The sequence below is a fragment of the Pantherophis guttatus genome, chromosome 4, assembly GCF_059756535.1.
Source record: "Pantherophis guttatus breed Tessera chromosome 4, ASM5975653v1, whole genome shotgun sequence".
NCBI lineage: Eukaryota > Metazoa > Chordata > Lepidosauria > Squamata > Colubridae > Pantherophis > Pantherophis guttatus.
The window spans coordinates 149856096-149879964 of NC_142066.1; the positions used below are offsets into that span (position 1 = coordinate 149856096).

General features: G+C 42.3%; 1 protein-coding gene across 4 annotated transcripts in view; it reads right to left on the reverse strand.

The window, feature by feature from the left end:
* Nucleotides 1-23869, reverse strand: part of DPP6 (dipeptidyl peptidase like 6) — a 545144-nt gene that overhangs the window by 95464 nt on the left and 425811 nt on the right. For all 4 annotated transcript variants that reach the window (XM_034401660.3, XM_060683461.2, XM_034401658.3 and 1 more), the window contains exon 8: nt 10421-10541. In XM_034401660.3, the coding sequence (XP_034257551.1) occupies nt 10421-10541 (121 nt within the window). The remainder of the gene's footprint in view (nt 1-10420; nt 10542-23869) is intronic.

The following is a 23869-nucleotide window of genomic DNA, read 5'->3' on the forward strand; positions in this document are numbered from 1 at the left end:
CTTGAATGTGTCTAGCTCAGTGATGGCTAACCTTTTTACCGTCGTGTGCCAAAAGGGGGGGAGCGTGGAGGGGTCACGTGCGTGTGTGTCCACATCCATAATTTAATGCGCCCAGCCCCCTGCGCATGCACACACGGCACCCCCCCACACGACCCCAGATTTTGGTATGTGATGGCCCGGTGGGCCCGGTAGGCTCGTTTTTCACCCTTTCTTGGAGCCTGGGGAGGGCGAAAACTGCCTTCCCCACCCCCCCGGAGGCCCTCCGGAGGCCAGAAATGGCCCGTTGCCTGACTTCAAGTGGGCCTGCAAGGCCCGAAAATCAGCTGGCCATTGTGCGCATGTGCACTGGAGCTGAGCTAGGGCAATAGTCACCTGCCCACAGATAAGGCTCTGCATGTCATCTGTGGCACGCGTGCCATAGGTTCGCCATCACGGGTCTAGCTAATCATGGAAAACGATGGTGTTCTAATTTCACACATGCCAAGCTTTAACAGCCTGAGTAAAATCTTGAGGAAAAAGTGGTATATATTTGATTCCTTAAAAATCACAAAACTGCGTCTCACTTATTTTGGCCATGTCGTGTGGGGAAATTCACTGGAGAAAGCTATTATGCTTGGAAGGATTAGCGGTAAAAGGAAATCAGGCCGCCAAACAACATGGTGGCTGGACGCCATCAAAGCTGACACAAGCCAGAACCATTCAAAGAAGCAGTGCAAGATCGGAAGATGTGGAGAGATCTGACCCATGAATTGAACACGACAGAATGGGTAACATCATCATCATTTGATTCCTTAACCTTTCTTCTCCAAAGATTGGCATGTACATGAGAGAAATCCTGTGAATAGTAATTTTACAGAAAGCTTCAGTATGGAATGAAAATGGCTCCGGGTCAGCAAAGGAAGACGATGAGGCACTATGCTTTCTCCAATTTATGTAACCAGGCTTACATAGGGAGGGAAGCTGGGCTGGAGGAAGATGTGTGTAGCTTTAAAATTGGAAGGAGACACACTAGTAACTTCTACTGTGCTGATGACATTACTCTGATAACTGAACTTGAAATGACCTGGAAACTCTAGTGGTGAAAGTCGAAGAGGACGGTGGAAAAAAAGGGGGAATGAAATTAAATATAAAACAGACCAACAACTTGCCTCCAGAAGTTGTGAATGCTCCAATACTGGAAATTTTTAAGAAGATGTTGGATAACCATTTGTCTGAAGTGGTGTAGGGTTTCCTGCCTAAGCAGGGGGTTGGACTAGAAGACCTCCAAGGTCCCTTCCAACTCTGTTATTCTCTTTCTATTCCTAATGACACAGGTACAGCGACCAGCCTTAAAAATGACAAGGAAGATATTGAAGTGGTAGATAGCTGCTGCCTTTTAGGAATCAGCTATCCAATAAAGGAACTAACAGTTAAGTAAAATGCCATACACTGGGACTTGGTAACTAGAAGAGAAGGCCTTGTAAAAGATATTCATAAGCCATGACATATCCACATTTACAGAGATATACAGGTGAAACTAGGTGATTATGAGCTGTAAGCCATAATCATCAAAATTATGACAAATCAAGGCTTGAACTATCGCGTTTATTAGACAGTACATCCTAGGGGACTCTCTCCAAAAATATCTATATGGGGGAGACTCCCCCCCCCAAAAAAGATGCGCTCATATTTATATATATCAGAAAAGTGGGAGAGACAAATGATTAAGCAACCAACGACTGGAATGGGAAAACTGGGAGAATGTTGGAGGCAAGGGGAACCTGTTCCCCTTCTCTTCCTCCCTCCCTCCTGGATCCGGCTTACCCTCCTCTCCCCCCCCAATATCCCTTGATCTTTTTTCTGGTTGGGGAGGGGGAAGTCACTCTTCCCCTCCCCGCTTTGTCCTCCCAATTGTGGCCCCTACAGAGCCATAGAGAAGGAGGAGGAGGAAGAGTACGATGTTCCTCTTGCCTCTGGCATTCTCCTGCGGCTAGTTGTCCTGTGGTGAGTAGCCCATGGTGAGTTGCTTTGTAGTGAATCGGCTGGGTGAAGTGGCGGGGGCGGCATCGTCATTGGCAAGTTGTCCTAGCTAGACCCACCAATGATGCAAGCTGTTCTGACCCAGCCTTCACAAGTAATGAGAAACCACTTACTCACGAGTAACACAACCCCCTTTTTTAAAAGTCAGGGCAGGAACAGTCTTTGTTCATGTTGGATAAACAAAACCAAAAGTAACGAGGCACAAGTGAAAGTCTTTTTCCCTTCTTAAAACAGGGCAAGAACAGTCTCTGTTCACATCGGCTGAGGCAAATTCACTCCCTATTATTTCCCAGCAGGGAGATTCCGTTGGCACCTCAAAGTACAGAGCAATTAGTCCCAACAAACCTGGTTCTGGCAAAGGAATCTGATGTGATTGATGTACACTGGAAAACGAATGGTTGTTTGCGACAACTGGCCACTCCCAAACCCCTACTGTTTATTTCCCAGCCAGGGAGGGGCTGGCTAGCATCTATGTCTTCTTTTCCCCGAGAGCCGGCTTATTGCTTTCCGTTGCTCTCCTCTCCTTTCCTCCCTGCACATATGTGCATCTGGGATGGGCCCCATCTATTCCTCCCCCTCACTCAGCTCGGGCCCCGAAGACAGCTGCCTCTCCACCTGGGGGAGGACGGAAGGCTCTGCATCTGCCTCTGATTCTGCTTCCTCATCAAAGTTTGCCAAAGCCGGTCCAGGTGGCTTACAGTGCATTAAGCAATAGCCTTCATACTTTTGTATATTTATACAAAGTCAGCTTATTGCCCCCACAAACTGGGTCCTCAATTTACCCACCTTAGAAAGGATGGAAGGCTGAGTCAACCTTGAGCCTGGCGAGATTCGATCTTACTTTAATTGCAGACAGCTGGTGTTAAATTACAGTGCTTCTGTCTGTTGAGCTAAACCAGGCTCCTGGTTTACCTATATTCATAGGTAAAGCATCTGAAGTCAGTATACTGTAGGTAACGGAGCACTGGTTATTCCTGTGCCTGTTTTTGTTCAGAAACCAAAAGGGATGAATAAAACAACAGAATAATAAAAGAGGAAGCAAAATATCTCCAAGATATACTCAAGAGGCAAGGCAGTTAAAGGAATGTCAGGAGCCAAGAAGAAAACAGATCCCATTGCAAATCTATGGGTTTGTTCTAATAAGATATCAAACTTTGGCCTTATATCTCTAGATATCAACTTGATTTAATCAATATTACTCATCTAAAAGTTAATTTTCCCCATACTATCTATGTTCCTAGGAATTGATGCTCACATGGCACATCACCAGTCAATCACACTTCACCCCATACATGTAGAGAAGAACAAAAATCTAAAATTGATCAGATCTTTTATATATTTTTGCCGTCTCTTGGGCTGAAGTTAATTGCAGGAGAGGTGTTCCTCTCATAGCAAACAATAGATTCTACAAATGGATTGGTAAGGCTTATTTTAGCTCCCAGAAATCATTATAATCTAGGCTTTCACGTTATAATTAATCTGATTCTCAGCCTGTAACCTCCTAGCTAAATTCACTAAGTAGATTATTCCATTACATCAGAGCTGATTGATTTGTCTGTATTTCTGGTTTTCCATATCATCAGGAGACAACTTAAGTGTGATATTTTGAAGAGAAGTTTTACCCGATGGCAGATTTATGAAGGGTGCAAGGAAACATATCTTGAATGCCAATGAACATTCGCATTTTAGAGAGAAAATTCTGGACTTATAAAATACATGGCATATGTTTGTGTATCTCTCTCAGTGTATACATCTTCGAGATACACTTAACAGCTGTTCAAAGTTACGACTGACCTCTCCCCTCCCAAAGCTACTTACGACCCATTTCAAGTTACAGTCACTGCAGTGTCCCATGGTCATTCCAGAGATGGTATTCAGCAGGTTCTGACCAGTTCTGGAGAACCAGTACCGGAAATTTTGAGTAGTTCAGAGAACTGGTAAATACCACCTCTGACTGGCCCCACTCTCATCTATTCTCTGCCTCCCGAGTCCCTGATTGGGAGGAAATGGGGATTTTGCAGTATACTTCCCCTGGAGTGGGGTGGGAATGGAGATTTTACAGTATCCTTCCCCTGCCACACCCACCGAACCAGTAGTAAAAAATTTTTGAATCTCATCACTGGGTCATTCGTCTTTAGGATCGGTCATAGGGCCTCCCACATCCTGAAGGCATCCCTTACTGCTTAAGGAGCCATGTGCTTGCTTAACAGCGACATTATGGAGAACATGAATCACATGATCATTAATAAATTGGGAAGGTCACAAATGGTTAACAGATTAACAGAGTTGGAAGGGACCTTGTATGTCTTCTAGTCCAACCCCCCATCCAAGCAGGAGACCCTACTACATCATTTCTTACAGATGGCAGTCCAGTCTCTTCCTGAAAGCCTCCAGTGATGAAGCTCCCACAACCTCTGAAGGCAACTTCTGTTCCATTGGTTGATTGCTCTCATTGTCAGAAAAATTCTTCTTATTTCTAGTTTGAATCTCTCCTTGATCAGTTTCCATCCATTGTTCCTTGTCTGGCCTTCGGGTTCCTTGGAAAATAGCTTGATCCCGGTTCTCCTCTCTGCCAGCCCCTCAAATATTGGAAGACTGCTATCATGTCTCCCTTGGTCCTTCCCTTCACTAGACTAGATATACCCAATTCCAGCAACCATTCTTCATATATTTGAGCCTCCAGTCCTCTAATCAGTGGTGAAATCCAATTTTCTTTACTACTGGTTCTGTGGCTTGGTGGGCGTAGTGTGGCTTGGTGGGCGTGGCAGGGGAAGGATACTGCAAAATCTCCATTCCCACCCCACTCCAGGGGAAGGATACTGCAAAATCTCCATTCCCACCCCACTCCAGGGGGAAGGATATTGCAAAATCTCCATTCCCACTCCATTCTGGGGCCAGCCAGAGGTGGTATTTGCTGGTTCTCCAAACTACTCAAAATTTCTGCTACCGGTTCTCCAAACTGCTCAAAATTTTCGCTACCGGTTCTTCAGAACCTGTCAGAACCTGCTGGATTTCACCTCTGCTCCTAATCATCTTCATTCCTCTTGTCTGCACTCTTTCTAGAGTCCCAACATCTTTTTTATAGTGTGGTGACCAAAACTGGATGCAGTATTGTAGGTGTGGTCTTACTAAGGCTTTATAGAGTGATATTACCGGTAGTACTTCATGTGATCTTGATTGTATCCCTCTGCTAATGCAATTTAGAATTGTATTGGCTTTTCTGGCTGCTGCTGCATACTGCTGGCTCATATTTAACTGGTTGTCCACTCAGACTCCAAGATCAAATGACCCTCGGACATTGCAACCGTTGTAAATACATGCACGTTGCCAAATGCCCGAATTTTAATCACATGACTTTAGGGTTGCTGAAACAGTTATTGGTCACTGTTTTCAATCCTGTTGTAACTTTGAACAGTTGCTAAACAAATTATTGTAAGTTGAGGACTATCTCTATGTCCTTCCCATCTTTTCAGTTATATTATCTTCTCTCTCTCTCTGAGAACTCCGCTAACACAGGTTGAGCAAGCCAGCTGGAGTTAGCTATTGAAGGTCCAACAAAAGGAATGAATATTACAATATTATAAGCTAAGTAAGGATAGGCAGGTATATGTCTCTACATTTCTAAAACAGTATTTTTCGGAGTATAAGACACACTTTTCCCCCCCTAAAAGGAGGTGAAAATTTAGATGTGTCTTATACACTGAATGTAGCCCCGCCCACCCACTGGCCCCTACTCTTTGGCCTCTGCCTGGCAGCAGTTACCTCCTTGCAAGCAAACAGCAAGAAAAAACAGCTCCTTTCAGCTTCAGCACAGGCTAATTAGCACAAGTTGATTGGATTGGCCTCCCGACTCTCAGCTGATTTGCTCTCAGCTGTTTTGCACAGGACTCTGCTGCTTGCTGCAAAGAGGTAAATTGCTGGAGCAGATTTTTTTTTCCTTGTGCTAATCAAGCTATGCTGAAAATGAAAATGAAAGTAAAGCAGGCTGTTTGCTGCAAGGAGGCAAGAGGCAGAGGGAGATTTCTTTTTCTTCTTTTCCTCACCAAAAAAGGTAGGTGCATCTTATACTCCAGTACATCTTATATTCTGAAGAATACGGTATATCTTATTCTGAGGCTTTCCAACCTCAATAGCTTGTGAGTTGAGACAAAGAAGGCTATTTATCTGTCTCAGCAGTGAAACTGCCTATTCACTCCTTATTACATTGCTTTATGGGGACATTTAGCTTGTCCCCTACTGTGCAAGGAAAGCATCTTTAAGTTCTAAACCAACCAGCTGATACTGTTTCTTCTCTTGAACGGTGAAAACAGTCACTCCAGCAGGAAAGGAGGAGGCTGAAAGCATGGCCTGGGTGTTTTGACAGCATGCCAAACTTGACACATTATTCCATTTATTCATATTGCCCCCTCACCTCATCTTCCAAGAAATGCCGGAAGAACCTATGCGATCTGGCTATACAAAGCAACATTTGATTGATGTACGAAAGGAGAGGCCATGTAGCTGGAAATATAACTTGGCATTGCATTATAACTCTATAAGCAGATATGAAAGGGCCATCTGCCATATTTGATCCAGAATGGCCTTTCGGCAAACACAAGGGCTCCTCTGCTGACAGCATAATCATCGCTTAACAACTGCGTGCAAATGCATCCTGGCACTCCAAAAGGAAGAAAACAACTGCTACCCTAAAGTTGTGAGAGAGGGCATGTCTTAATTAAAACCGATCACAACTGAAATGGAAATGGACAAATTATCTAACTTTTAATAACACAGTCTTCAGATTGGGGCACCAACCTTTTCCAAGGTGTTTAGATATTTTGATGTAAAAGCTTGAAGCCCACAGAAGATTAAAACTAACCGTAATAGACTGTAAAGTATCAGCCCGCCTAGATAAACCAGACAGAAAACACTAGGATAACTAAACCTACTTTATTGAAAGATTACATTAACAGATTCTTCCAAAATTTCCTCCTGCCACTTTTAACCACTACATCCATTAGGGTGGGTCCTTCTTATATTTCTTTCTCTAACTATTAAGCCCCTGAGGTCTACTCCTTCTCTTGTCTGATCATTACCCTAGGCACCAGGGGTGGGTTCTACTTACCTTTACTACCAGTTTGCAATGGGATTGCATGCCTTGATTGCTTCGCTCATGCACCTTGCTTCTGTGCATGCACAGAAACTTCTGCACATGCGCAGATCACCAATGACAACATCCGGGGTAGTGGGCGGGGCCTCCCACCGGTTTTACTACCGGTTCTTGCGAATCGGCCCGAACCGGGGGCAACCCACCACTGCTAGGCAGCATCTCTTTTCCCTGTCCTCCAAGATCATCCACAGATTCTATTACAGGGGTGTCAAACTCAAGACCCGCAGGCTGAATCCAGCCAGCGGGAGTGCTTAGATCTGGCCCATAGGGCCGCTCTGGAAACAGTGAAGGACCGGCCCACAGCCCTCCTGAGCTCCGTTTGGAAACCGTCGCAGCCGAAAACGGAGCTCAGGAGCCTGTCTTTGCTGGCAGAGCGCTCGGGACATCTGCTCCTCCTCCACTCTTTCAGTTGCACATTCCATCAACTCAGGATCTTTTTCCTACTTAATCTTGGGATTCACTGGATGACTTTGGGTCAGTCACAGTCTCTCACCCATTGTTGAGAAGCACCCAGGGAGTACTTCTGATAGGGAGGAGGGATGAAGCACAGAGTTAGTCTGGAGTCATTGTGCAACTGCAAAAGGGCTAGTATTATCTCTACCCTCCCCTCCCCACAAGTTCCTTGGAGTCATATCTAATTGCTCCCAAGAGTAGGCTACCAAACTGGGAAGTTTCCTGTATTATAGGCAGAACATAATAAAGTAGTTAGCCTGAACTCTGCATAACTGTGTCTGATTGTTCACGCCTGACACCCATCTCTCAGTTATATTTTAAAGTGCACAGTCATACAAATCTAATAAATAAATAAACAAGATAGTGATAGAGAATTCTACAGGAAAGCATCAGTTAATTTAAATTCATCATTTGTAGCGTCCTTGGTACGTGTAGTCCTCGACTTACAACAGTTTGCTTGGTGACCGTTTGGAGTTACAACGGCACTGAAAAAAGTGACTTATGACTTGGTCATTCTTAAGGAAAAATCAACAGTAAGAATGTTAACAGTAAGTTGACATTCTTGGGTGGTCAGAAGATTGTGTCGTCTCTATAAAAGCCTAGTCTAGCACAATACCAATGAAGAAGAAAAATAATAGATCTCAAAAGAAACCAGCATGGCTGCATAAAGAACTCTCTAACAAATTGAAAGACAAAAAGGACAAGTATAAAAAGTGGAAAGAGAGGCAAATAACTAAGGCAGAATATCAGCAAATAGCCAGAGCCTGTAAGGATGAAGTGAGGAAAACTAAGGCTCACAATGAACAAAGGCTTGCAACTAAAGTAAAAAATAACAACAACAAAAAAAAGCGTCTTCCAACATATTAAAAACAAGAAAAAAGTCAAGGAAATAATTGGCCCATTGCTGGGAGAAAGTGGCAAGAAGGTGACAAGCAACAGGGAGAAAGCAGAACTACTTAAATCATTTTTTGCATCTGTCTTTACACAAAAGGAAAAAACAGTCCAATCTATCAAAAACAGCACCATAAAAAAACAGATTAGGAACACAAGTTAAAATAGGGAAGAAAATGGTAAGTGAACACCTGTCTACCCTAGACGAATTCAAATCACCAGGACCAGATGGATTACACCCCAAGGTTCTGAAGGAACTGGCAGACGAGATCTCAGAACCACTAAACTCTCATCTTTCAACGATCCTGGAGCACAGGGGAACTGCCAGAGGAAAAGAGCTGATGTAGTTCCCATCTTCAAAAAAGGAAAAAAAATAGATCCAGGAAACTAAAGACCTATCAATACCAGGGAAGATTCTGGAAAAGATAATCAAGCAACGAATCACCGAACATCTAGAAGCAAACAAAGTAATAACCAAAAGCCAACATAGGTTTGTCAAAAACAGATCACGCCAGACTAATCTTATTGTATTCTTTGACAAAGTGACAGAATTAGTGGACCAGAGGAATGCTGTCGATATAATTTACTTGGACTTCAGTAAAGCATTTGATAAAGTAGACCACCCCATTGCTAAATGAAATGGTCATAAAGTGAAATGTCATATGACTGCACTGACATATGACATCCATTCCACTGTGGTCATGAAGCAAAGCACCACAGGTTAAGTGGACAGGTTAATTTCCTGCCATCTTCCTTGCTGACTTTTTGCTTGTTGGACTAGGGCTGTGAATGTTGCAAATGGAGATCACATGAACCTGGTGTGTGGGCTGCAATTACCCGAATCATGAACCCATGACCATGAGATTGCAGCAACAACCACAACTTTGATGATCTGTCACAAGTGTCAGGTTTCGTTGCTATCTTAAATAAACTTCATTCTCAACGCAAGGTTTCTAATGAATCTTTTTTTTTAATTTAAGAATAGGAGAACGACATCCCTGAACTCTTTGTGAAGCCAAAACTGGCCCCTCCTTCCAAACCCCTCCCTCTCCGTTCTTCAACCCCAATGTCTCATTGGCCATCGTGCAGATCCATCTCTTCGTCCCAAGCACTTTCTTTTCACAGGAATTTTCCCCCTCCCTCTGTCACCCAGGTAACGCTATCTACTGAAGAGCAGGGAACTAGGTAAAAGTTCATCTCAGCATTAAAGCAAAGCTTCTCCCTCTTTCATTCATGTCAGCGCTGGAGGAGAATATAATTTGGAACACTGACAAGTCTCTGTTTTCAGCACTATCATAACTTCTAATAGTTGATGAACAAGTACTGGTAAGGAAGGACTAGCTGTACAATGTTTGTTCTTGAGTGTGTGCTTTTAGGGAGGGAAGGAAAGAAAGAAAGGAAAGAAAGAAGAAAGGAAAGAAGGAAGGAAGGAAAAAAGGAAAGAAGGAAGGAAGGAAGAAAGGAAAGAAGGAAGGAAGGAAGGAAGGAAAGAAGGAAGCAAGCAAGCAAGCAAGCAAGAAAAAGCTTGGAGAGGAAACTATGAGAAAAAAATGAAGAATTGAATGTATCTCATACATATAACATGATTGAGAGGTGTTATGAATAACTGTCACGCTGAAGATGGAACAAAGTTGTTTTCTGTCATTCCCTGTTTCAAAATAAAAAAATGGTTTTGACTAAGATTGCAAGGCAATAAAAATTCCAAGGCAATAAAAGAGAGGGTCTTAGAAGGGTGTATACTTTATTCCATTAAAAGTTTTTACAGAACTTGAATCGGAGCTGCCGTCATAGGAAATTGGACCAGAATCCCTTCCTATTGTATAATTATTTCATGTAATTTCTAGCAATGTAAAAGAGACCATCTCAGAAATATTAACCAATTAGCCAACTTTTCAATTCTCATCTTACCTTCGTACAGCCAATCGCTGAGTCCGTTAAAAATCACTTTGTCTTTTCCAGTGGAGACTACACGGATCGCTTGCTTCCCAATATGAGCACAATAGTAGATGTTGTTTTCAAATATAAATATCTAGGCAAAAATTCAAAAATAAACCATGATTAGCACAGAAAGCTCAACAGCAAGCTATGCTGTAGTCATTGGTGCTCTCATAGGAACATCAACATCAGTGGTGGGTTCAAATTTTTTTACTACCAGTTCTGTGGGCATGGCGTGGCTTGGTGGGCATGGCTTGGTGGGCGTGGCAGGGAAAGGATACTGTAAAATCTCCATTTCCTCCCCAATCCAGGGGAAGGATACTGCAAAATCCCCATTCCCTCCCCACTACAGGGGAAGGATATATTGTAAAATCTCCATTCCCACCCCACTACAGGGGAAGGATGCTGCAAAATCATCATTTCCTCCCGATCAGCTGGGACTCACGAGGGAGAGAATAGATGGGGGCGGGGCCAGTCAGAATTTTTACTACCGGTTCTCTGAACTACTCAAAATTTCTGCTACCGGTTCTCCAGAACTGGTCAGAACCTGCTGAAACCCACCTCTGGATCAACATCAACTTTTATAACTGAGGTTATTTTTCTATATGATGATTAACTGTGATGGAGAAAATTCCTTGGTTAACTCACCTTGAACATACCTCTTTAGTACATGATAATTCATATATTTCATAGAGGACAGTTTTGTGTGTATGGGGAGGTTTAAAATTAAAACTCTACTTTAGGGAGAATAGTGTTGCAATTAGGACATAAATGTTGCATGTGAACAAGGCTATTCCTGCTTCAAACTTTAGAGCCTTCAATTTAACAATAATAATAAAGTAGGTAGTAATTAATAGGGAAAAATGCTGGAGAATCATAATTTACATGTACACATTTATACCACCTTTTTATAAACTCCTAAGTTTGGGCCACAGCATTTCTAGTGCTTATTGACTAAAATTAATTGTTAATTGATACTTATTTGCAACTCCTATCAACTAAAACATAAAAAAAAGAATAATATGCTATTCTTCTGCTTAGAGCAGGGGTGTCAAACTCAAGGCCTGCTGGCCAGATCTGGCCGGCGGGGCCACCCCAGAAACAGCAAAGGACTAGCCTGCGGTGCCTCTGTCAGCAAAAACGGAGCTTGGGAGGGTCACAAGTTCCGTTTTCGCTGGCAGAGGGTTGCAGGAGGCTGTAGCAGCCGAGAACGGAGCTCGGGAGCCTGTTTTCTCTAGCAGAGCGCTCGGGCCACCACAGGTGCCCCCAACATGAGTGATGTCAAGCTGGCCATGCCCCCTGGGCACGCCCACTCCAGCCCCCCCGAGGGCAAAGACAACCTTGATGCAGCCCTCAATGAAATTGAGTTTGAGACCCCTGCCTTAGAAGGTATTTATTTATTTATTTACTAAATTTATATGCCGCCCATTTCACTATTGAGCAATTCTGGATGGCAAATGATAATTTATTGTAATATTCTACGCTACATGCTACATTACATTATTAAATTATGATATTGTAATAATTTAATAGATCAATTTATTATATAATCTAGGACAAATCAGTGGCCTACTAGGAGATTCTAGTTAGTCTTTCTTTTTCATCTGGGGACCATTTTCTAAGAGACTATATACATTAATAATTGAATAACATTGTTGTTATTGTTGTGGCCCGCCAGCGGCCAGCAGAGCTGGCAGCAGGTTCGAACAGTGAGGAGGTTGGGGAGGAATGTTGGGACGGAGCCTGACGAGGGCTCTGTGTCGGAGGCAGAGAGGGGGACAGGGCCATCTGGTAATTATGTGCTGCCTCTGGAGCCTCTGGAATCTGACATCAGCAAGGCAGAAGAACAGTGTGAGCCTGTTCCCAGTGTGCGCATGCGGAGAGCTGCCAGAAGGAAAGAACAATTAAGAAAAAAAAGGGCAACTCAGGAGTAAGGCTTGGAGATGATTGGCCCCTCCCATAAGACATAAAAGAGGAGCAAATTGTTGTGGTCCTCCAGTGGCCTGCACGGATTGTTGCTGATCCCGACAACGAAGAGGCTGGTGTGATGTCGCGCCAGTAGCCTGTGTAGCCGGCGCTCGAGTCGGGCAGTGAGGAGACTGAAGAAGATATGGTGCCAGAGGCAGGGATTCAGCCAGGGCCTTCAGAACCTCCAGAGGCTCTTTTAAGTGAAGAGGATGAAGTGGAGGAGCCTCTTCTCAATGTACGAGCACGCAGAGCTGCCAAAGGTCAGGAGGAGTCTCCTTGAGAGTAAGGCTTGGGGCTAATTGGCCACTCCCTTAACCTATTTAAGTTTGCACATAGCTTGTAAAAAGCTGCAGGAAACAACATGTGTTCGTTCGTTCGTTCGCTGATCATTGAGTTTGGATTTTCTCTGCAAACTTTGCTTCTGGGCTATCTGCCAACTCTTGTAAGACTCTATCTTATCTGTGGAATTTCGGGCAGGTTGTTAAGAACATTTTATTAACAGCCTGCATTTGCAAAAGACTGCGCTTTGAAGTAAACTGAGTTTTGTTTGGAGTTTGTGTGTGCTGCATTCTTTGGGATCCGTAGCTGGGGCAGAACACAAATGGACATGAGTCTTTGCAGGAAGCAATTATTCCATATAGTCAATTCAAGCTCTGAGAAGTCAGTTTGACTCTGTGCTCCATTTGGCCTTGCAAAACTAATTGACAATTAGGTCTCTGGCAGCGTTTCAAGGGAGATAAAGGTGAGTGCTTATCAACATTACCCTGAAAGACTGTGTTAACTCGAGCAGACATCTGTCAGAATCTTCACAGATTGTTTGTGAATCAATACAAGAGGTTTTTTGGGACTAAGATTGTGATTTAGGCTTTCTCAGGAAGCCTAGGTCAGAACAATTATCTACAAAACCATCAATAGTAAATAAATGAATAAGTGTACAGAACCAGTGGCTGCTCGGCGGTGTAGCGCAACCCTCAACTTGAAGACTGGATACCTTTGATATAGATAAAAGTTATAGAGATTTATATAGTTCTTTTCCAAATAAGAAGGAGATAGGACCCAAAACAATAGCAAAATAATATTTGGTGTGCAGTTTAGCACTTCATAAATCATAATGCATTGATGGGCTGTCCTCAGATTTTACAAAATTCCTAGAATCAACAACATAAACCAGGTCTTTAGATTTTTCTATCCTTTACTATAGATAATCTGCATTCTTTGTTTAGCTTTAAAATACATCTAGGATTAATTTAATATGGATAAGTCCAGAAATATAACCGGCACATCAGCATCAAAGCACTGTGATTTGGAAGACTATTCATTCATTCATTCATTCATTCATTCATTCATTCATTCATTCATTATCAAAATATCTAAGCCTATCCGATCCAGAAAAGCTTGATGTAAGTTTATTATTCATCTTCAAGTATGCCTTAAGGCTTGGTGGATGCACTTCATCTATCTTGAAGAGATCCACCCATTTGCAGAGAAGAAATTTATGGCATGTTGAGACATTGCCGAGATTCAATCAGTCACTTTGACTGCTGACATGTACAAATAGTCCTATATGGTCTGAATCAAAAGAAGCAGAAGGCTACTTATTTACCCTGTTTTCCTGAAAATAAGACCCAACCGGAAAATAAGTCCTAGCATGATTTTTCAGGATGCTTGTAATATAAGCCCTACCCCCCAAAATAAGCCCCAGTTAAGATTGTCAGCCAGATGGATGCATTTGGTACCGAGCCGAGGTGGCGCAGTGGTTAGAGTGCAGTACTGCAGCTACTTCAGCTGACTGCTAGTTCAGCAGATCAGCGGAACAAATCTCACCGGCTCAAGGTTGACTCAGCCTTCCATCCTTCCGAGGTGGATAAAATGAGGACCCAGATTGTTAGGGGGCAATATGCTATTTAGTATACTGTCTTTGGTGTAAACCACCCAGAGTCCTTGGAGAGTGGGCGGCATAGAAATATGACTAATAAAAATAAAATAAAAATAAATAATAAGTATTCCCCCCCAAATAAGACCTAACCAGAAAATAAGACTTAATGTGTATTTTGGAGCAAAAATTAATATAAGACCCAGTCTTATTTTTGGGGAAACACAGTAGGTACATAGAAAGAATGCAAGAAAGAGACCTAAAAATGATAAGAGATCTAGAGACGAAACTTTACGATGAACGGTTCAGGGAACTAGGTATGTCTACCTAACGAAGAGAAGTTTTACGGGTGACATGATAGCAGTAATCACATAGCAACTGGCCTTCTGTTCAGATTGAACCAATTACAACAGTGAAAATAATGGATATATGTTTCAACCAGAGAAAAAGTTGGAATGGATACCCAAGTGCAGAAATTATATTTTAGCTTCCATAGCTGTTTTAATGGGTTGATCTGAGGCTAAATCAAGGATTAAAATAAAACTGTTCATGTTACAAATTATCAATCTTTCTCCAGAGTTATCTTTTTAAAAGAACAGTTTCATTCAATAAATATATAATAACATATATTCACATAAAATGCCCCCTGCTTTCCAAGCCCTTTCTATTATGGGAGGCATTGGAACTAACACAAAGCAGAATGAAATTCAATTAAGGAGCCAGCATGGTGCATCAGCTGTGATAGAAATGGACTAATTGAGAGAATAAAATCTCTGCCAATTCTGTGGAAGCTTGGAAAGGAATTGGAAGTCCCTACGTGCTGTTCATTTGATTCTCTGTGCCTAGAGTGTTAGGCCTAAACTCAAGAATCCAGAATTTATTGTTAACACACAAAGCCACTCATCACTTCTCATCCAACCTTACAGAATTGCTGTGAGAAAGGAAAAAAAAGATAAATTGCCATGCATAAAAATAGTGCTGATGTATGATGTTCTATTAGGAAGTCATACCATTGATAATGTTTGTGTGATGATTGGGTGTTAGAGTTGTCACTCAAAGCATGGAACTCCAGGGTTCCTCCTCCCAGAAAATCATTACCATTGACGATGCTTGTGTGATGAATGGGTGGTAGAGTTGTCACTCAAATCATGGGAATGCAGGGTACCTCCTCCCAGGAAGTCATTACCATGGATAATGCTTGTGTGATGATTGGATTGGGATTAGAGCTGTCACTCGAAGTATGGCAATGCAGGGGACCTCCTCCCAGGAAATCATTACCATTGATCATGTTTGTGTTATGATTGGATTTTACAGCTGTCACTCAAAGCATGGGAATGCAGGATACCTCTTCCCAGTTTATATTCTGGAAGAAAAGGGGGCCAAGAGGAGAGACACTGAGAAATGAGAGTAGAAAGACGGAAGAGTTTGGAGTCCTGAGAAAATGTCTGACTGTCAGGCAGATATGGATATTTATTCTGTACAGGGAAAGGAAAAAATTGATGGCCTACAACAACTTTTCTCAGCTGGGATTCCACAAAACGTCACTTGGTATTCCATGAAAAATCGTGATTAAACAAAAATGAATTTTTTGAACTTCATATACCAGACTCACAATGCGGGAATTTTAATGTGCTGTGACTTGCTGCCAGTGTGCAGCTTTCCTCTTGTTGTAAATAGTGTAAAACATGGAGCGTGCAGGTTAGAAATAAACTGTGTTGTGTAATTTTCATCATTTTATGGGTGATTTCTATGCAGGGAAACCCTGAAGTCTGAAATTTATTTCAGACATAAAGTTATTACACACACACATACACACACAGAGCAAAACTAAATCTTTGGTATATCAAGGCATTTGAAATTATGTAAGGATTACATATATAGGTAGTTCTCAATTTATGAGCAGTCATTTTAATGACCTAAGTTCAAACTTTAAAATGCTTATTTAAGATCTATTCTCAAAGTTGCAACTGTTGCCCCCTACTGCCACAATCACATGATTACATTTTGGGTAAATGGGCAGCTACTTCACATTTATGACTGGTTGTAGCATTCCATGATCATATGACCATGATTTATTTCAATTTCTCTTTACATTTTCCAATTGAATATGCTGGATTTGCTTAAGAACCACATGATTCGCTTAGAGATTGTTGTTGTGATTTGCTTTATGACCAACATAAAAATAGTTGTAAAATAAAATCTGGAAAAAAGGTACTTTGATGTCTATGGAGATTCCCCTTGGGGTACACCCGGAGGCTCCAACTGGTGCAGAATGCAGCCGCGCGGGGGATTATGGGAGCGACTGGGCGCTCCCATGTGACTCCTCTCCTGCGCGAGCTGCATTGGCTTCCGGTGGACTTCCGGGTGCGCTTCAAGGTGTTGGTGATCACCTTTAAAGCGCTCCATGGCTTAGGGCCAGGGTACTTACAGGACCGCCTTCTGCCACCAATAGCCTCCCACCGGCCAGTTCGCTCCCACAGAGAGGGCCTCCTCAGGGTGCCGTCAGCTAGACAATGCCGGCTGGCGACCCCCAGGAGGAGAGCCTTCTCTGTGGTGGCACCTACCCTTTGGAACAATCTACCCCCAGAGATACGAGTGATCTCCGACCTCCGGATCTTTCGTCGGGCCCTAAAAACTCATCTCTTTCAGTTAGCCGGTCTCTCTTGATTTTGTGATTTTATGGTTGGTTTTAAATTTTGATATGGATTTTAAATTGATAAATTTTAAACTATGGGCCAAATTTAATTATTTTAAATCTATTTTTAATCGTATTTATGTATAAATGTTTTTATTTTGGCTGTTCACCGCCCTGAGTCTGAAAGGAGAAGGGCGGTATAGAAATTCGAATAATAAATAAATAAATAAATAAATAAATTCTCAGTCAATCCAGGTCATAGTTGTCCCAAAGATGCTTTTTCAAGAGGCAACTGGACTTTCTTGTTTTTCTTTGAAGACGTTTCGCTTCTCATCCAAGAAGCTTCTTCAGCTCTGACAGGATGGTGGGGAACGGAAGGATATATATTCCTGGCAGACAGCTGGTCATTTGCATTCTTTTAGAGAGTTGTTGAGGCCTCTTCGATGTTTATTTATGTCGTCAGGGTCACCTGAGTGGTACAAATGGGTGTGGAGCCGTCTTGAAACTGTTCATCACCATCCAGTCAGAGCTGAAGAAGCTTCTTGGATGAGAAGCGAAAAGTCTTCAAAGAAAAACCAGAAACTCCAGTTGCCTCTTGAAAAAGCACCTTTGGGACAAGGTACTTTGACTTATGACCGCAATGACTGTTGACCAAAATTCTTACAGGCAATCCTTGACTTTTGACCACAATAAAGTCTGGGATTTTGATCTTAAATTGAGGATTACCTGTATTGTTAAGGTTTGTGTATAAATCAAATGTTTCCTTCAGTGAGCCCTTATGCAGACGGAAAAATGGTGAAGTACACAAGTGACCTAGATAATATAATACACAACATGCAGGCTGCATTTAAAATAAGGTTGTGACTGAGCAACAAACAAGCCCAATTTTCTCATAACAGTGGCCATATGTTATTTTAAAAGGCTATTTTTCATGTCTGGCTCTCCATCTGGAAATACAAAACTCAATTTAGTGCCATTGTAGTTATTTTAAGATGAGCTCTTTGCAAATACGTGTTATATCTGTAGCAGTGATTTTTTTTTTATACTGTGAAATGCTTAACAACCTATTAGGGAAATGGATGCAATTTCTGCCTCTTTGTAAATTAGTTTTAGACAGCATTCTCTTCCTGGCACAGCCTCTTAGAACTGACATACGAAAATCAGTAACCTACTGACAAGCAGTAAAGTCTCCAATGGCCATGTCAGAAGTCTGTCTATCATCAGAAGCATTCAATATTGATGAATGTAATAATAAGAAAGAAAGCTAGACTAGAAACCACCACATACACCTAAGTCCTCAATTTGCAACAGTTCGTTTAGTGACCCTTCAAAATTGTATCAGTACTGACATAACCATTTTTCACACTTACAACTTTTGCACCATCTCCGTGGTCATAGGATCAAAATTCAGACTCTGGGAACTAACACATAATTTTGAAGATTGCAATGTTCTGGGTTCATGTGAACCCCTTTTGTAACTTTCTGATAAGCAATGTCAGTGGGGAAACCAGGTTAATTTAACAACCATGTTACTAACTTGACACCTGCAGTGATTCACTTCATGACAAGAAAGGCCATAAAATGGGGCAAAACTCACTTAACAAACGTCTTGCTTAGAAATAGAAACAGGGAGTTGCTTATGATCACTCAGACAAAGATGATTAGGGGACTGGAGGCTAGAACAGTTGTAAGAATTGGGTATGTCTAGTTTGATGAAAAGAAGGACTAGGGGTGACATGACAGCAGTGTTTCGATATCTCAGGGACAAAGAAGAGGATGTCAAGCTATTCTCCAAAGCACCTGAAGGCAGGACAAGAAGCAATGGGTGGAAACTAATCAAGGAGAGAAGCAACTTAGAACTAAGAAGAAATTTTCTGTCAGTGAGAACAATTAACCAGTGGAAGAACTTGCCTCCAGAAGTTGTGAATGCTCCAACCTTGGAAGTTTTTAAGAAGAGATTGGACAACCATTTGTCTGAAATGGCTTAGGGTTTCCTGTCTGAGCAGGGGGCTGGACTAGAAGACCTCCAAGGTCCCTTCCAACTCTGTTATTCTCTTCTCTTCTCTTCTCTTCTCTTCTCTTCTCTTCTCTTCTCTTCTCTTCTCTTCTCTTCTCTTCTCTTCTCTTCTCTTCCCTTCCCTTCCCTTCCCTTCCCTTCCCTTCCCTTCCCTTCCCTTCCCTTCCCTTCCCTTCCCTTCTCTTCTCTTCATTAGATTTTTAGCCTGCAGACTCTCTATCGCTTACCCCAGGGGTACCCAACCCCGAGGCCAGGGGCTGTATGGAACAAGGTTGCACAAGCGGTATGTGAGTGTTTGAGTGGGTGCCTCTCCACTTGTGTGAGTGGTGGGCACACGCACTTGCCCACTGCTTGCGCTGAACCATCCCTTCTCACACCTCAGTGACCACCAGTGGCAGTCCAGAAAGCTGGAAAAGTCGGGGACCGCTGGTTTACACATACAACATAGCAAAAAAGTTAGAAATACAATGAAGACTAAAAGTCATAAACGATGCAACACCAAACAAAGGGGTATTCGATGCAAGCATTTTAGAAGACCTCAGTTTCCCTTGTCTTCTAGAAAGGGATTACGTTGGTGTAGATCTAATCTCAAACAGGAAGGTCACTCCAAAGAGCCTCCACTTCTACCACAAATCACTTCTTTTGATAGCATCTCCAGCTGAGCATCATCAGCAATAATGATGATCCCAAACCAGTGGTGGGATTCAAAATTTTTTACTACCGGTTCTGTGGGTGTGGCTTGGTGGTCGTGGTTTGGTGGCCGTGGCAGGGGAAGGATATTGTAAAATCTCCATTCCTACCCCACTCCAGGGGAAAGTTATTGCAAAATTCCCATTTCCTCACGATTAGCTAGGACTCGGGAGGCAGAGAATAGATGTGGGTGGGGCCAGTCAGAATTTTTACTACCGGTTCTCCGAACTACTGGTCAGAACCTGCTGAAACCCACCTCTGTCCCAGACCCCAAACCACTGAATTACGTTTCCCAACAGCTTCATGCAGATATGACATGCATACAGTTCTCATTTAACAACTGCCCTGTTTAGTGACTGTTTGAAGTTATGATGGCCAGGAAAAGGTAAATTTACAAGGTGGACCTTGTGCTTGCAACCATCAGAGCATCTCCAGTGCCACATGATTGACACTTGAGCATTTTGCAACTGGCAGTCCTTTAAAGTGCCCCGGGGGGGGGGGAATCACATGATTGACATTTGTGTGCTTTGCAGCTGGCTTGTGACAAGAAAAAGCAATGGAACAAGAAGCCAGCAATGGAATTGCAAATTGTAATCATCTGATGTCTTGTTTAGTGACCCCGCCAGTGGTGTATGTAACAACCTCGATGGAAGTGATATCATAAAAATTCATCTTGGTCACATGATGTCTTATTTCATGGCTGCAATGCCTAGAGATATACCGTAAGTTACTGATGCTAAATGTGGTTATTAAGTGAGGACTACCTGTACCAGGGAAAGAGTACAGGTAGTCCTCGATTTACACCATTCATTTAGTGACCATCAGGGGTGGGTTTCACTTATCTTTGCTACCGGTTCACTCGCACGCGCTCCCCCCCCCCAATCTGCACATGCACAGAAGCTTCTGCCCGAACTGGGGCGAACTGGTAGCAACCCACCACTGGTGACCATTTAAAGTTACAACAGTACTGAAAAAAAATGACTGGTGACTATTTTTCACACTTACAACCATTGCAGCATTCCCATGATCCCATGATCAAAATCCAGACACTTGACAACTGGCATGTATTTATGAAGGTTGCAAAGCCAGATTAACATAATAATTGTGTTACTAACTTAACAACTGCTGTGATTCACTTAACAACTGTGACGAGAAAGTTTGTAAAATGGGGCAAAACTCATCACCAAGCAACGGAAATGTTGGGCTCAATTGTGGTCATAAATCAAGGACTACCTGTATTCTACAGTGGAGAATAACTGAAGTACCATCACCAACTGTGAGAGTCTGTTAAGGAAATAGAAGAACTACTGCAAGGAATCCTGTTCGATCCTCAGCCTCTGTAAACAACCCAGTAGGGTACTGTGTTTTGTTAGGAAACAGTTATTAAAAACCCAAATTAATGCCAGCTTAGAAGAGAAATTAATGTTTGGCCATCATACACAGAGTGTCTCATAACATAGATAAGAAAGGAATGTGAGGATAATATTAAGCTCATAGCAACAGAGATAAGAAGTGCCAATTATTAGGCTACTCCTAATTTGGAAAACAAAATTTGAAAATTCTAGAATTACATATGCACAGACTATCGTATTTTTCAGACTATAAGACGCATTGGAGTATAGGACGCACTAAGAGTTTGAAGAGGTAAACAAGAAAAAAAAAGTTTTTGCCCTCCCCGGCCCCCAGGAGCACTCTGCAGGCCTCCCAAACCCTCTACAAGTCCTGTTTTTGTGAAAAATGGGTCTGGTTTTGGCCAAAACGGGATGCTTGGAGCGAGGTTTTGGGAGGCCAAAAATGGCTGTATTCGGTGTATAAATTGCACCAACATTTCCATTCTCTTTTAGGGGGGAAAAAGTGCATCTTATACTCCGAAAAGTATGGGTTGTTTATACCTGACTTAAAAATGCCTTTTTGCCTCTTAAAAGGGCCTGGCACAGTCAGTGCTAAATGCCTTGTATATGACTTGACATAAAACATTGGAACTCTGAATTATGGTGTCTGACTCTCTGACTTGAGCAAGGAACAAACTATAGAGAAGAAATTCTTCTAACAGCTTGATTGCATCAGCAGTCAACCAGAGGTCTAAGAAGACTGGGATACGTTTACTATCTTTATCCAAGTCACCCCAAATATTATCTATAAGAGCATCATTATTATCTCATATCCATAACTAGACCCCAGTCTTGGATAATACGAATCCAGATAATCAATTCCTCTAGAGCAGTGATGGCTAACCTTTTTGCCATAGGGTGCCAAAAGTGAGGGGACTGTGGGGGTGGGGATTTGTGCATATGCGTGCGTGCCCACACCCATAATTCTATATGCCCTGTCCCCCCGTGCATGCGTGCATGACCGCCCCCCCTCCCATGTTCTTCCTGCTTTTGGCACGTGATGGGCCACTAGGTCCGGTAGGCCCATTCTTCGCTCTCTCCAAACTCCAGAGCCTTTCTAGAAGCCTGGGAAGGGCGAAAACGGCTTCCCCCACCAGAGGCCCTCTGGAGCCCGGAAATGACCCGTTTGCCTCTCTTAAAATAAAATTATTATCTGCTACCAACTTAACTGATGATACAGCTGGTACTCGATTTATGACCACAATTGGGACCAGAGTTTCTTTTACTAAGTCAAGCAGTTGTTATACGAGCTAATTGATTTTATGACATTTTTTGTCACAATTGTTAAGCAAATCATGATGATTGTTAAGTGAATTATGCAAATCTGACTTTCCCCCTTGACTTTGCTTTTCAGAAGTTGGCTGGGTAGATCCCAAATAGTTATTACACGACCCTGGGATGGTGTAACCATCATAGATATTGCCAGTGTACAGATGTTGACCCCATAATTGTGAGGATGCTGTGACAGTCATAAGTCATAAGTGTGAAAAATGGTCATAAGTCACTTTTTTTAGTGTCATTGTACCTTCGGTCACTAAACAAAAGGTTGTTAAGAACTACCTTATCAGAGACTGAATTTGAAAACGTGCAGAATAAATGCTCTAATCCACGGGTGTCAAACTCAAGGCGTCACGTTGCCGTCACGCAGTGGTGGGTTGCCCCCGGTTTGCACCGATTCTATAGAACCGGTAATAAAACTGGTGGGAGGCTCTGCCCACTGCCCCTGATGTCATCAAAATGCTTCTGCGCATGCGCAGAAGAGCGTGTGCGACCCCGTTGCGAACTGGTAGTAAAGGTAAGTATAACCCACCCCTGCCGTCACGTGACTTTTGTGACTTTTTTCCATTCGCGGAGCTGGGGTGGGAGTGGCCTGCATGTGATCCATCCAGCCTGCGGGTCGCCAGTTTGACACCCCTGCTCTAAGCACTGATTTATAGTGACTTTGCACAAACTTTAAAACTGTTTGAGGTAGCCTATCTCTGTCTAATGCTGAACAAGCTCTAAAGCTTCTATTAAAACTAACATAGGTTTTATTTTAATTTTTGGAACAGCAGCTCATATTAATCTTTAAAACCCAGAAGGATTTTCTGCATATAATATCTTTAATACCCCAAAAGCTGACAATGTTTGGAGCAAAAATAATGTTGTGGAACTGCCTGACCTTCAGCAAAAGTCTTCCTCAGACTAAATGCTGAATCAAAAAATAGCTCATTTGGAATCTTAAAAATTATCATTATATTGATGCTTCTCTGAGGATCCACTGATGTTTAGCCTTACAATCTCTCCTCTGCATATTTATTTTTTAAAAGTAATCTAACTCTCTCTCACACACATTTTTACCAGGACTTGGCAACAAATCTTGCAATAATTTGTATTTTGCACAAACTCTACTGCACATTTTAGCCCCTTATAGAAGTAGAAAACACTTTTTAATGTTTTCATTAAAAAGCAGAATAATGTTTTATTCTGCTTTAATATTTTCTATGACTGTGTAGAACATTGTTCCTGGGCTTCTAAACTAGTTACAACTTATGGCTATAATTAGGACTGTAATTTCCGTTGCTGAATGATGATGTCATTAAGTCATATGACTGGACCTGATTTTACATTCACATTTATCATGGTCGCTAAGCGAATCTGGCTTCTCCAATTAACATTGTTTGTTGGAAACCAACTGGGAAAGTCAAAAGTTGCAATCACATCACTGCAGCTTGCTGCAACCAGTTGTATATGTGAGCTGGTTGCCAAGTACCTGATTTGTGATCAACTGGCGTGGTATGATGGTCATAACTTCAAGGACAGATTGCAAATTGCCTTTTCCATTGCCTTTGTAACACCATCGTTACAT